The sequence below is a fragment of the Scomber scombrus genome, chromosome 2 (assembly GCF_963691925.1).
Source record: "Scomber scombrus chromosome 2, fScoSco1.1, whole genome shotgun sequence".
In the NCBI taxonomy this organism is placed as follows: Eukaryota; Metazoa; Chordata; class Actinopteri; order Scombriformes; family Scombridae; genus Scomber; species Scomber scombrus.
In genome coordinates, this window is record NC_084971.1 from 14,309,015 (window position 1) to 14,324,068 (window position 15,054).

General features: G+C 42.1%; 1 protein-coding gene across 5 annotated transcripts in view; it reads left to right on the plus strand.

Moving 5' to 3' along the window:
- LOC133989276 (myosin-10) overlaps positions 1-14,067 on the plus strand; it is a 50,985-nt gene extending 36,918 nt beyond the window's left edge. For all 5 annotated transcript variants that reach the window (XM_062428133.1, XM_062428130.1, XM_062428129.1 and 2 more), the window contains 26 exons: positions 57-178; positions 287-356; positions 627-787; positions 1,332-1,440; positions 1,620-1,751; positions 2,001-2,207; positions 2,517-2,654; positions 2,908-3,031; positions 3,493-3,664; positions 6,153-6,365; positions 6,465-6,609; positions 6,752-6,958; positions 7,089-7,193; positions 8,268-8,420; positions 9,310-9,558; positions 9,652-9,864; positions 9,995-10,207; positions 10,340-10,501; positions 10,730-10,858; positions 10,960-11,048; positions 11,311-11,434; positions 11,621-11,710; positions 12,028-12,146; positions 12,366-12,474; positions 12,609-12,781; positions 13,843-14,067. In XM_062428133.1, coding sequence (XP_062284117.1) covers positions 57-178; positions 287-356; positions 627-787; positions 1,332-1,440; positions 1,620-1,751; positions 2,001-2,207; positions 2,517-2,654; positions 2,908-3,031; positions 3,493-3,664; positions 6,153-6,365; positions 6,465-6,609; positions 6,752-6,958; positions 7,089-7,193; positions 8,268-8,420; positions 9,310-9,558; positions 9,652-9,864; positions 9,995-10,207; positions 10,340-10,501; positions 10,730-10,858; positions 10,960-11,048; positions 11,311-11,434; positions 11,621-11,710; positions 12,028-12,146; positions 12,366-12,474; positions 12,609-12,781; positions 13,843-13,990 — 3,876 coding nt within the window. In that variant the 3' untranslated portion in view covers positions 13,991-14,067. The remainder of the gene's footprint in view (positions 1-56; positions 179-286; positions 357-626; positions 788-1,331; positions 1,441-1,619; positions 1,752-2,000; positions 2,208-2,516; positions 2,655-2,907; positions 3,032-3,492; positions 3,665-6,152; positions 6,366-6,464; positions 6,610-6,751; positions 6,959-7,088; positions 7,194-8,267; positions 8,421-9,309; positions 9,559-9,651; positions 9,865-9,994; positions 10,208-10,339; positions 10,502-10,729; positions 10,859-10,959; positions 11,049-11,310; positions 11,435-11,620; positions 11,711-12,027; positions 12,147-12,365; positions 12,475-12,608; positions 12,782-13,842) is intronic.
- Positions 14,068-15,054: the final 987 nt, after the last annotated feature.

Here is a 15,054-nt window from a genome sequence, read left to right on the forward strand (position 1 = left end):
GTAGACGAATACAAATGCCTGTTTCTGTTTTTAACCGTGTTTGTTTCCATCTTCAGGCGGGTAAACTGGAGCCTCACCTGGTTCTGGATCAGCTGAGGTGTAACGGAGTCCTTGAGGGAATTCGAATTTGCAGACAGGGCTTTCCCAACCGCATCGTCTTCCAGGAGTTCAGACAGAGGTGACAAACAACAAATACACTTTTTAAACTCTTTAAATGCTTAACTGCATTTTCCAATGAGGGAGAGGTTGGCTTCATTTTCTGTTTACATTTATATTTTCTTCACAGATATGAGATCCTGACACCCAACGCTATCCCCAAGGGATTCATGGATGGGAAACAAGCCTGTGAAAGAATGGTAGTGTGTTTTTGTTTCTTTTTTTTCCTTTTTTTTTGTTGCTGCATTTCAGTTGCTGCTAGCCTGGAAACATACAGTCTGCAGAGCTGCTGACTGTAGAACTAAGTCTAACTCATGTCAAGGGTATTTTAAATACTTGGTCACTAATGGATGGCCATTGCTCTGTACTGCAAAACTGATTTACAAACATGATGTGAAACAGTTCCTCATTTAAAAAAAAAAAAGTGCATGTAACTCTGCCATCTGAACTCTCTGTGTTCCTTTTTATAGATCCACGCCCTAGAGCTGGACCCCAACCTGTTTCGTATCGGTCAGAGTAAAATCTTTTTCCGCACTGGTGTTCTGGCTCACCTGGAGGAGGAACGAGATCTGAAGATCACTGATATTATCATCTACTTCCAGTCTGTGTGTCGTGGATACTTGGCACGCAAGTGAGTGTCAGATCTCTGTGTGAGCTGTTATACACATGCTGTAAAAATGAAGTTATAGCCAGATTAAGGAGATAGTCTACAGTCTGTAGTTAAATATGTAAGTAGTGAAGCAGCTGTATTCCCTCTCTGTCTCGTACCTCATTGTACGTAGGCTTTTGTGCACTACAGCTAATATATCACACTCACACATCACATACTCAATAAATAACACTTTTTGGCTTCATATAAATGAATATATATGCATCAGTCATATAAAGTCGCATATGTATATTTTAAGCTCCATCCAGTAATTCACACTTTGTATGTATGCAGTGCTGTAAAGTGTTCTAACATATTTAAATTAGCTGAAGGTATTCATACAAATTATTTTTAAAAATAATTGAAGTTCAAGTCAGGATTAATATTTATAACAGAGCATAAAGCAGAACAATTCTTATTTCTTCACTTCAGTTTACTGCATTTATATCAAATCAGAAAACTAAACACGGCCCTTATACCCAGACATTGATTTTACGTATGTTATTGTATCACCCCCCCCCCCCAGGGCCTTTGCTAAGAAACAGCAGCAGCTGAGTGCCCTGAAGGTCCTCCAAAGGAACTGTGCTGCTTACTTGAAGCTGCGACACTGGCAGTGGTGGAGGCTCTTCACCAAGGTAAGAACCCTGACAGCTACGTCTCCTAACAAAGTGCACGCAACTCTACATCTCGGCCTCACCTCGCACATGTTGTAAAGTGCATTTTCAGAAATGAGTGATCGGATGGTTTAAAAATGTCTTCAGTTAAATGAGGACAAGCAGACAATGTGACTGATCAGAGTTTATTTTTCTCGCAGGTGAAGCCTCTGCTGCAGGTCACCAGGCAGGAGGAGGAGATGCAAGCCAAAGACGAGGAGCTGATAAAGGTGAAGGAGAGGCAGCTCAAGGTGGAGAATGAGATGGTGGAGATGGAGAGAAAACACCAACAGGTAAACACATCCTCTGTTGTGCAAAGTAAATATTTTTACCTCGTACAAACGAAAATAATTGTGGTTCTGATTAAAGCCATAATTACTTCTTATTTATTTGAAAATGGTCCTGAAAATGGAGTGTTTGTAAGGAAATAAATGTACTTATTGTCTTCTGTCAAAGGTGTGCTGTTGAATTTTAGATTATATCAGTCTTACAGCTATAAAGACTGGATGCATCTTTTCAAATGGTTCTCTCTCTCTCTCCAGCTCATAGAGGAGAAGAACATCCTAGCGGAGCAGCTCCAAGCGGAGACGGAGCTGTTTGCAGAGGCCGAAGAGATGAGAGCTCGTCTGGCTTCTAGGAAGCAGGAGCTGGAGGAGATCCTTCATGACCTAGAGTCAAGGGTGGAGGAAGAGGAGGAGAGGAACCAGAGCTTACAGAATGAGAAGAAGAAGATGCAGTCACACATTCAGGTTTATATTTTCATTATATCTCATATACAGTATCTCCTGTTTTTTTGACACGCACACATATTATTCAAGTTGATTTGATTTGTGATTTAAGTTTGGATATACAGTCATCATGTGAAAAGAGAGTTCTGTTTGTACTTGCCCTTCAAAAACATTGTACATAATCACAGTTGTCCTCATTTAAACATTTAAAGCCCTGAAAAATAATTTTTAGTAGTAACACATTTCTTACTATGACTGATGGGATCCTGCCAGAACACACAGTTTTCTACCTAACAGTTTCATTTTATGTAAATAAATGTTTCTCTGCAGGATTTGGAGGAACAGCTGGACGAGGAAGAAGCTGCGAGACAGAAGCTTCAGTTGGATAAAGTGACAGCTGAGGCAAAAATCAAGAAATTAGAGGAAGACATTGTGTTGCTGGAGGACCAAAACTCCAAATTCATCAAGGTGAGCAGATTCTAGCCGGAAATGATGAAAAGTTAGCATCATTACAGTTAAAGTGATGGATTATGTATATAATGGGATAGATACTACAGTTTTATTTGTTTTGTATATAAACTTCCTGCTGTTTTCATGTCTGTGATGTCACTAAACTAAACTAACAAACCAGTATGCTTAAAACTGGTTTCTGCTGCCTCAGAGTCTACATGTAGTGTCTGAAAGGCTCTAGTATGAACAACATTCTGATTTCACCTAACAGGAGAAGAAGCTGCTGGAGGACAGGATCAACGAGGCAACCTCCCTGCTCACGGAGGAGGAGGAGAAAGCGAAGAACCTCGGCAAGGTCAAGAACAAGCAGGAGATGATGATGGTCGACCTGGAGGGTAAGAAACTCCTGCTGTCACTGCCTCCATTATGTGTCCACATCATTTGAAAGTGCACTGTGTGACTGGAGTCAATTTTAGATGCTTTTCTTAAATATTTAATATGTTAAAAAAAAACCTCAAGAGGCTCATGGAGTATCACAGGTTACAGTGGGGTCATACAAGGTTACAAACCACAAACATTTAATTGCTAACAGTCCAACACAACTAATGGTAATCAGATTAGCTGCTTTGCAGTTCATTAACTCATTTTAGAGCGGTAAAAAAGTACGTTTGCACAATTGAGGCTCATCAACTGTCATCATGGATGTCCTACGTTTGACCGTTGTATTTTTCTACTCTAACAAAAAACCTTCTTCTTCTCCCTGTTGAGAACTCTGTTCATTTAATGTGTGAGAGGGATTTAGGGATTTTTGTTTATGGACCTTTTTTATGACTCATGTGGTTTTGCCTCCCTGCAGAGCGTCTGAAAAAGGAGGAAAAAACCCGCCAGGAGTTGGAGAAGGCCAAGCGCAAACTGGATGCTGAGACGACGGACCTGCAGGACCAGATTGCTGAACTTCAAGCACAGATAGAGGAGCTAAAGATCCAACTGGCCAAGAAGGAGGAGGAGCTGCAGGCTGCTTTGGCCAGGTCAGCATTCATAAACACACATAGCAATTATTAAAATAAATACATAATATAAATTAATAACATAAGTGTCAAAACTGAATGGACGACCTTAGACACCTTCTGCAGAAGATGAAACACTAGTACAAACATATTAGCAGCTGTAGTACTAGTAAAAGTATTAAGCTTCAATAATTAACCCTAATAGATGCTGAAACAATATAGTTTAAGTTTTTTCACTTTTAGTAGTTTTCCAGTTGTATGTTTTCATATCAGACATTTTGATTCTTTGCACTGTGAGGGATTTATGGTCCACTTTGGCACAAAAATCATGACTAGACTTATAAGTTTAGTCATTTTTATGCAGCAATAAAATGTGTAAAAGTAAAATATTTGAGACAATGAAACAGCACTATTTTGCTCAGCCTGTTCACTCACTGTAAAACAAATTATTCAACTCAAACGCAAAAGATACAAAAGATATTTCTCAGCTCAACAACAGTTCAACAGATTATGAATAAAACATAAATTCTTTGATTTGCGTCGTTTTAAATCAAAAACCTTGTAGAAAATTTTACAAAACGATGCAGCGTATCTCACAGCCACTTCCAAGAAGATTAAACTACTCCATACAGTATCACTGGTTGGTAATGTTGCGCACTTTAGTATGTAATGTACACACACACACACACACCTTCTCACCAGTGCATTATATCCCATTTCCATGACAACAGCAATGCACTGAGGTACAATAAGAAGAACAGAAATAGACGTTGCCATTGTTGAACTCTGAGGGAGTCGACTCTGGACTCGCACACATTTTCTTTACCTTACTCTCACTTCAACCCTTCCTGGCTCTGCTCTGCTCTCTGCTCCCAGCTAGAGTATTTTCCTTTAACGACACTGACCGAGACCTTTCATCTCGTTTGCAGCCGTGTCTGATTACAGGAAAATTGATGGTGATTGAAGCTCTCAGTCGAAGGCTTTCAATAGTTTTTTTTCCCACATGAAGGAACAAAGAGCCGGGCTAAAAATGTTCGTCATTTCACAGTGGAAGAGAAACTCTGAGCAAGCAGGTGTTTTACCAGTAGAAGATTTTAGTCTTCTATGTCTTCATTGAGGAAAAACGTTGCCAGTTATGGCTGGAAGAGACCTGCTGCGTCTTCCCATTTCTGAAACCAGCATCAAAATATTTTCTTAATTTAGGTCACTCCATCTTTGATCTGGATTTTCCACACTGCTGAATAAGCATCAAGAGCAACATGTTTGGTTTAGCATTCATAAGACTGCATATAGATGAGATAAACAGATGTGCAGGTCATTTATCTGAAGGTCAGCTCAGATCATTTTAATGTAGCTTCTCAGTGGTTTCCTCTTAACAGCAGGCCACTCATTCAGACTGCGGGGGTCGATGGCAAATGTCTGTCTGGATAATTTCACACACAGACATCATCAGTTAGTCACAGCTCGAGATAATTAAGCTTTCATTACACTTGATGTGCCTCATTTTGAATTCAGCGGCCGCTCCGAGAACGTTTGTAGTATCTTTGTTTTGACAGTGGGGAATTACTTCTATATGGAAGTCATTACTGCCTTTAATCAAAGCGGTGGCATTTTTTAAATTATGTAAGTGAATCATTATGACATCCGGGGTGTTTAATCAGTGGGTTTCTACATATGCGAGGAATGTTATAGAAATGTTGCAGCCAGCATGAGTTTTATTTAGTCTCACTTCCAGCAGCAAACAAATGAGCCGTCTCATTTTTGACGGAGAATAGAGGTTTGTGTGGACAGCTTGATTCACTTCAGCTGTGTATGGTTTACCACACTGCCACCCTGTGTGCACTGCTGAACTCATTTCAGTAAAAAAAAAACCAAAAAACCGACATCACTGACTTTCATTTGATGTGCTCATCATGACTTCAGAATGACAATAAAAGTTTGAATAATGGCAGGCAATAAATGTACATTATTGTGAAAAAATACTCATTTTGAGGACGAAAATATTCTCCTTGACAAGTATTCATGTGATCACTGCTGAAAATTAGCAGTCGAAACATTTGAGATAACTAAAATACTGAAAGATGTTGAAGTGGCAGTTGAAATCTATTTACTGAAAGGAGTGGAAATGGTAGTTATATAATTTAAGTCCTCAAAGTTTTAAATAACAGTGAAAATAACAGTGAATTAATTTAAATGCAGTGGTATCAGTTGAAGTTTCAGTGAAAGTTCAAGCAGTGAAAGGAGCTGAAGTGTCAGTGATAAATTGAGCTGCAGCTGCCAAGAAAAATCTGTCTTTAATAGTTGTTTAAAGGTGAAGATCTGAGACCTGAAATGATTTGAGTGTCAAAGTGTAAACATTGTGCAAGAGTTGAACATGCTCTTTGTTCTTTTGCTTGTCCTGTTATTTTGAGGATCAGTATAATTAAAATATAACAATCATATTAAGCTTTAAGATATTAATCTTGTATAGGAAAACTGATTTCAAGTGTGTTTGTGTGTCTCCAACTAGGAGTGATGAGGAGGCGGTCCAGAAGAACAACGCCCTGAAGCAGGTTCGGGAGCTGCAGGCCCAGCTGGCTGAGCTCCATGAGGATCTGGAGTCAGAGAGGCTGTGTCGAAGTAAAGCTGAAAAACTTAAGAGGGACCTAAGTGAGGAGCTCGAGGCTCTGAAGACAGAGCTGGAAGACACTCTGGACACCACCGCTGCCCAGCAGGAACTCAGGTGTTTAAAGCTGGTTAATAAATGATCTCGAGTTGTGTTTCTGATCATCTCAGAAGGCGTCCTCCCCTCCTAACATACTTCTGTGTGTTCAAACCCCAGGACCAAGCGAGAGCAAGAGGTGGCAGAGCTGAAGAAGGCCATTGATGAGGAGACCAAAAACCACGATGCCCAGATCCAAGACATGAGACAGAGGCACGCCACCGCATTGGAAGAACTATCCGAGCAGCTGGATCAGGCTAAGAGAGTGAGAGGCTACATACATGTTCAACATCAGTCTATTTTTAACAGACATGATCCAAGTAGTGTATTTATTTCAGTCTAAATTCAGAACATCACACAGAATAACTACAAATATAAAACCATACTTTTTTTTTTGTTCTGTGTAGTTCAAGGCCAACTTGGAGAAGAACAAGCAGACTCTCGAGAATGAAAACAAAGAGATGGGCAGCGAGGTGAAGAGTCTGCAGCAGGCAAAGGCCGAGTCTGAACACAAGAGGAAGAAACTGGAGGCCCAGATGCAGGAGTTCATGGCCAGGGCCACCGAGGTGGAGAGAGCCAAAGGAGAGCTGGCTGAACGCTCACACAAACTCCAGGTAAACATTAAATAAAGGGATATAACCAGAGATATTTTCCCAGTTTCATGTTAATTGTATTTTCACTGCATGCTTTGGATTCATTTATTGTGCTTTGGTCATAATCATATTCTTCTTACTTCTCCGTTAGACGGAGCTGGACAACGTGTCGGCCTTGTTGGAGGAGGCGGAGAAGAAGGGCATCAAACTGGCCAAGGACGCTGACAGTCTGGGAAGCCAACTGCAAGACACACAAGTATGAAAGACAGCGTCGACATCATCCTGTCTGTCAAAACTAATCCACAGGAAACTTTATCTACAATCACCAGGGCTGTTTCTAATTGATATGCACAGGGAGAAAACACTAAGATATATAAAACATAACTGACGTACTTGGTGAGATCAAAAACCTGCATCGGCTTGTGAAAGTATATCATCAAAGAAAATAAAGAAATAGGAAAGGAAAAAAAAGATTAACATTAATACAGACATTTAAAAAAAATAATAAAAGACAAGAAAAATAGGGCTTATAGCATTATTCATTCCATAACATGATGAATCACATTCGGGAATTAAAATGAACAACTTTAAACAAAAGACAAAAATAGAACACAATGAAAATCAACAACAAATCTACATGGTGTTAAAGTTTTTATGGTGATGTTGTAATCATGACATGCAGCCAAAACTAGAGCTGTAACAGGAAAATATGATGTTTGTTTTGATATGTTTAATCCATACAACATTGACATTCGACCCTGTAATAAATCTTTACTTAGACCAGTTAGTTCTGAGGTGTTTCCTGGTTGAAAGGCAATATGTATTCAATTTTTACACCAAATGACAGGCTTCACTTGTTAACGTTACACAGAGGTCAACAAGCTACCATTCCCTAAAATCTAATCAGCTTTTCCTGTTTTCCTGAAAGACGCCTGGTACAACATCTACAACGGGGCCCTTAGTCGCTAACCAGACTCTTCTCTTCTGTAGTTTCCCGATGGGTGCAACAAGTTTAAAAGAGTCCCTCTCAATCTTAAAGAAAAGATTAAAGACCCACCTCTTTCACAAACACCTATGCATTTGATGGACTGAAAAAGAAAAACAACAGCAAAAATAAAACCCAACTGCTTCTATGCACTCTATACATTGCCTCATGGCGCTGAGAAGAAGAAACATGAAAATGAATCTTTATTTGAGTTCTCATGTACTTACAAATCTGTTGCTTGCTTTGATCACACCTCACTCATTAGTACATACTATGCATAACAAAAAGCTCTTATGCTACTTTTCTTGTCTCTGATCATTTCTCTGTTTGTGTTCTTGTGTGTAGGAGTTGCTGCAGGAGGAGACTCGTCAGAAGCTGAACCTGGGCAGCCGGGTCCGCCAGCTGGAGGAAGAAAAGAACACCTTGCTGGAGCAGCAGGAGGAGGAAGAGGAGGCACGACGCAACCTGGAGAAACAGCTGCAGACAGTGCAGGCTCAGGTACGAGGTGGAGGACGCGGCCATTTATATTCAGAAACATTAATGAGACGAATAAAGAAATATGTAGAGATACATCCACATCTGCAGGTCTGACACACACCAACGTATGAAGCAGGCATCTGAGCTTGGTTCAAAACGTGTGGTTCAGATTAACATAGATACGTAGGCAGGAAATTGAATGATGGGAGGTCTTGTTGCTGGCCGTTTGCCAAACAGCAGTGAACATTTAGAGTAATAAAGGAAAAGACGATAAAATACAAAATGCAGGAGATGAAGCAGAGTGTCACCACATATACTCTACATGCTCCAAAACAAACAGCTCGTTGTTCTTGTTTATTGATCCCTGTCATGTTAATCTGAGATTTATGCTGCTTTAAAGAATGTTGCAGTGAGTCAGAGTTAACAGCATTTTACGTACAGTCGTCACAAATAAACTTGATGAAAAAATTGTTGCATCAAAAGTTTTAAATTGACTGCAATGTAAATTTAAGACAGACTGCTAACTGGGTCTGAAATGACAACAGCTGGGTGTGTTTTATGGACTTCATCAAAGAGCGCCAGCTGCTGTGAGTCATAAACAGTAAGGTGATCCGCCATAGTACGGTGTGTTAACTTGGAGCTGTGATATGTGATTATCCTCTCAATGTGACCGGCTGAATTTATGACAGGCAAAAAAAAACCTGAAGAATGCAGCAAAATGTAGCTTTTTATGTGTAAAGTTACCTTCAGTGAAAGGGTTTTTTAATTAAATGCAAATTAATTGCTTTGAAACAGATGTTACTTTGATATTTTCATTCTGTTCCTACAACAGAAACAAAATGATGAATGCAAAATGTTTGAAACTGTTTTGTCTTTAAGTATTTATTGATTAAAAATGTCCTTCCTGTAGCTGTTTGAGACAAAGAAGAAGCTGGAGGAGGATGTGGGAGCAATAGAGGGTCTGGAGGAGGTGAAGAGAAAACTCCAGAAAGATGTCGAACTGACGAGCCAGCGTCTGGAGGAGAAGGCCATGGCCATGGATAAGATGGAGAAGACCAAGAACCGTCTGCAGCAGGAGCTGGACGACCTGTTGGTGGACCTGGACCACCAGAGACAGATTGTTTCCAACCTGGAGAAGAAGCAGAAGAAGTTCGACCAGGTTCGGTGGATCGTTCAAAATGTTTCACAAAGGATAGACTGAGGTCAGATGTGTGCTCTGTGTTAAAGGGTGCCCCTGCTTTGTCTGTAATAGATGCTGGCCGAGGAGAAGACCATCTCAGCTCGATATGCTGAGGAGCGAGACCGTGCCGAGGCCGAGGCCAGAGAAAAAGATACCAAAGCTCTGTCTATGGCCAGAGCTCTGGAGGAGGCCTTGGAGGCCAAAGAGGAACTGGAGAGGTTTAATAAGCAGCTCCGCGCTGAAATGGAAGATCTGATGAGCTCCAAGGATGACGTGGGGAAGAATGTGAGTGACCTTTGACCTCTTGTATGACACTGCTGAGGACCACTGTGTGAGGACCTTGGATGTTTGTGGCACTCAGGCTGTACATTTTGCTGACATGTTTGGGTCTTGTTTCTCCTGACACTGCGTACAGGTCCATGAACTGGAGAAGTCCAAGCGTACGCTGGAGCAGCAGGTGGAGGAGATGAGAACTCAGTTGGAGGAGCTGGAGGATGAGCTGCAGGCCACCGAGGATGCCAAACTGCGTCTGGAGGTCAACATGCAGGCCATGAAGGCCCAGTTTGACCGAGACCTGCAGGCCAGAGACGAGCAGGGAGACGAAAAGAAGAGAGCGCTGGTCAAACAGGTACGCAGGACGACAAGAATGAATGTCTTGTGTTTGTCTTAAAATACAAAACTTTGATCTGAGAGATGAAGACATTCCTTTTTTTAAGAAGCATTGGGTTCAACCTGACGTGCGGCGTGTTTCCACCAACAGGTGCGTGAAATGGAGGCAGAGCTGGAGGATGAGAGGAAGCAGAGGACTCTGGCTGTGGCCACCAAGAAGAAGCTGGAGATGGACCTGAGTGAGCTGGAGGGACAGATCGAAGCCGCCAACAAAGGCAGGGACGAGGCCATCAAACAGCTCCGAAAACTACAGGTGCGCATCCTTCTATCACACACACACACACACACACATAGACTGCTCTGTGCTTAACTTCATATTGTGATGGAGTAAAGTGAATTAAACCTGTATTCGCTGTTAGAGCTACATTTCACTAGTTTGACCAGTTTTATGTCTCATGTCCGTCTTGCTGTCACAGTCCAGCTCATATTTTCTGCTGTGTCAGCCTTTAACTTGGTCCACCCTGTTTCTGTGTTCCTGCAGGCTCAGATGAAGGATTATCAGAGGGAGCTGGAGGAGGCCAGAGCCTCCAGGGACGAGATCTTCACACAATCCAAGGAAAACGAGAAGAAACTCAAGAGCCTCGAAGCTGAAATCTTACAGCTACAGGAGGTAGACTCACTGTTTTTTTTAATTGTTATTTGATTTCTAATGCTTTTTAACTATAAACAAGCACAGTGACCCTAATGACGCTGTGTTTATTGTTTGTGTAGGACCATGCAGCGTCAGAGAGAGCACGTCGACATGCTGAACAGGAGAGGGATGAGCTGGCTGATGAGATCGCCAACAGTGCCTCTGGAAAGTCAGTGTCACCTTGTAGTTTGTATTGATTTTTTTAGAGTGTTTGTAAGTAATAGCTGACCAAGTGGCACCTTTTGTACACTCAGCTTTTCCATCATTTTGTGGAGGACAAAAGTTGACAGCTTTAGTGAAATCTAAATACATTTTCTGGAGAACAGGAGTTTGTTTGTAAGCGCTTGTAGATTAGATTAGAAATGAAGCTGTTGGCATAAATCAGCAGATTGAAGTCAGGATGTGAACTGTAATAGAAATCTGTGTATCAGGTCGTCGCTGCTGGAAGAAAAGAGGAGGCTGGAGGCTCGTATCGCCCAGCTGGAGGAGGAGCTGGAGGAGGAGCAGGGCAACATGGAGCTGCTCAATGACCGCTTCAGAAAGACTTCCCTGCAGGTAGACCGAAAAGTGATAATATGTCATAATATCTGCCATAAAGCTGTTTCAAAGTGGTGTGCACATCATCCTCATAAGCAAAGACAGTTTTTTTCTTAAAATGTGTTAAGTTTCTCAAATAATTTCATGAATTAAATATAAGTGTGTCATCCTGCCTTTGTTCTCCTTCTCTACCTCCACTCTCAGGTCGACAACCTGAACACTGAGCTGGCCGGAGAACGCAGCGCTGCACAGAAGAGTGAGAACGCTCGACAACAGATGGAACGGCAGAACAAGGTCTTGTATAGTTTCTTAAATTTGTACAGCAGAAAGATCAGCTTAACCTTAAAGGAATCATTCCACCTTTTAGGAAATGTGTTTATCTGCTTTCTCTCCAAGAGTTGGATTGATAGAAGCCTCATGTGTGCAATATATAATATGGTAAATCTAGGATTAGCTTAGCATAAAGATGGGAGGCAGGGGAAAACTGCTAGCTGCTGTAACCGTTTCTTGGTGAACAGCATCAACCAACACAAGGATTACGTTTAATGGACATTGTACATTTTGTCATATTTAATGTTCATAATCCTAAAAGTTGCATTTTGTAAATGCAGGAGTTGAAAGCCAAGCTAGCAGAGCTGGAGGGGGCTGTCAAATCGAAGTTTAAGGCCTCCATCGCCGCGCAGGAGGCCAAGATCCTGCAGCTGGAGGATCAACTGGAACAGGAAGCCAAGTAAGTGTCACAACGTACCAACGTTTTCACAAAGAAGCATCTCTTTATATTCAGTTTGAATGAATATTCTGGCACAAGTGCTGATAAGTAGAGATACATGTTGTTTATATTAAATATAAATAAAGTTTTCTGAAATAGATTTTAAGACATTATATTATTACATGAAGTTGGAAGAAACATCAAATAGAGCTCTTGTCTTTTTCTGTTTCAACCCTCCAGGGAGAGAGCAGCAGCTAACAAAATCGTCCGTCGTACGGAGAAGAAATTGAAGGAGGTGATGATGCAGGTGGAGGATGAGCGTCGCCATGCCGACCAGTACAAGGAGCAGGTGAGGAGATTCGTACCTTTTTATTGACACATGAAGAGCAAAGTCATGAGTCAGTAACCACTTTTAGTCCAGCAAACCATCTTTGACCTCTCACCGTCTCCGTCTGTTTGTCCATGTACTCGTCCCCCTGTCAGATGGAGAAAGCCAACTCTCGTATGAAGCAGCTGAAGCGTCAGCTGGAGGAGGCGGAGGAGGAGGCCACCAGGGCCAACGCTTCCCGCAGGAAGCTGCAGAGGGAGCTGGACGACGCCACTGAGGCCAGCGAGGGCCTCACCCGGGAGGTCAGCTCGCTCAAGAACCGACTCAGGTACGAGGTGGACTCAGCCAGCTCCTTCCCCCATGTCCTGTGTCCCTCCACCAAAAATAGTTCAACTTTTTATAAAACTCAGCAACAGCAAACACAACTGGACACTATAACATACACTGATGAGAGTAAGAGGGAAATAAAGTGGATACAACCTTTCTTGATGCCACAACCATATCAGTGATATGTATTTATATACTATCTATAAGGTGCCACTTTTGTTGCATTAATACGCTCTAGTTCTGGCTGCCTACCAGCACCTCTGAAGCTCACTAATTGGGTCTTTATTGGATCTTTTGATCTCTGTTTAATCTGTATACAAAAAAATGTATAGAGCTGCACAGTGAGTTCATCAATTGACAGAAAATTAAGTGGGAAATATTAATAGCTTAAGGCATTTTTAGGGTGAAATGTCAAGTATTTGCTGCTTGTATCTGCTCTAATGTGAGGATTTAAAGCTTTTTTGTGTCAGATATGATGGTAAACCAAATATGTTTGGACAAAACAAGACATTTGAAGATGTCACCTCATACCAGGCATTTTTCACTGTTTTCTGACATTTTACAAACAAAATAACTAATCAATGAATCTATTATTTTCCCAATTAATGAAAATAATTGTTGGCTGCAGCCCTGCAAGTGTAACAATGACAAGCTGTGGATTTAGTGGTAATTAATGTGTCGTCGTTGACGAGTGGCGGGGTGCAGTGACTTCCTGAAGTCATCGTGAGGTTACCAGGCAACCCCCAGAGGGTCCAGGAAGTACCCACAGTACCCGGACGCCAACAAATAGTCAGAGCATGTAGTGAGCTTCAGAGAGGCTGGTAGGCAGATTTTTTTGCCTATGGATGGAGCCAGATAGTTGACCCCCTGTTTATGGTCTTCATGCTAAGCTAAGCTAAGCTAATCACTTCGTTGCTCTAGCACAATATTTTACATACATACTCAAGAGTGGTATTGATGTTTTTATCTACAAATAACAATTTTAATTAATAATTTAGTATTTTCGTGTGGAACTGTGACCATGAGCATCAGTTTGAAGTAGTTTTGTCTGTTTCTGAGCAGGCGTGGTGGTCCGGTCAGCAGCTTCTCCTCTGGCCGTTCGAGCCGCCGTAACCTCAACCTGGATGGCGCCTCCGTCGACATGTCTGATGACGACGCCGACAGCCGCGCCAGCGACTTCAACGAGACTCAAACCGCCAACGCGGAGTAAACACAACAACCTCCCTCGTTCCTCACCTTCCTCCTCGTCACCCCTACACCCTCCACCTCCTCTTCACCTCATCCATCCGTGACCCGCACCCAGTTTCCCCCCAAAAGATCCACAAAGATCTTTATTTATCTCAAACCACTGACTCGGACAGAAGATTGGAGCGATGAGCTGTCTTGGGTAAAGCAGCACGCCTCTGCCCTTTTTTTTATCAGTTAACACTGCAGGGAAAATCCACCGCCCTCCCCCTGAAGTAACAACTCCTGTCCTGGAGAGTCACAGGGGCAAAAGGACAAATCTGCCTTATCTGTTCCCCTCTGGCAAGCTGCTACTCCTGACTCGTATCATCTCAGTGTCATAATGAAACAACTCCCCCTCCTCCTCTGCCCCCATCAGGCGTGAAGTTCTCTGCTCAGCTTATTGAGAAAGTTACTGTAGGTACAAAGTGCTTTTTATCCATATGAAACTGCGTGTGTGTATGTGTAATGTAGGCTTTGAGACGTGCGCACATCATACATGTGGACACACTCCATACTGGAAATGCAGGACTACAAGGTAATGTTTTTCACTCCGGTGTTGTTCTAAGTGTTCTGCTCTCATGCTTTGTAGAAGCCTTCTCACTCCCTCCTCACAAGTGTTCAAACTGGCTGACTGTCCTTTGCAAAGTGAAAAACAACCTCCCAAAACCCGCCCCCATCCCCCCCTCCAGGTCACTGTGGCCTTCTGACTGCCACACCGGCTGCTTTTGTTGCATGAGTCTCCTTCTGATGTACAGACTGTTGTTGAGCTTCAACGCCGCAGCGCTACAGGAACGACGAACATCTCGGGACATGCAATACAACGAAACGAACTCTGAATTGAAAATGTATTACTGTGAAAAAAAAGGGTTTGTTTTTTTCCCTGTTGCTTCATCTCAACATTTAGTGAAGGAATGTCTCGCTGGGGTTTTAACCATGAACCTCGTAGCTCACAAGGTCAACATGTGTTCTATTGTTGAGCATTGGGAACACTATCGGGTTTTTAATGTATATCGTCCTGTGAAATGGAGCGAAGACACTGCAAGAAAT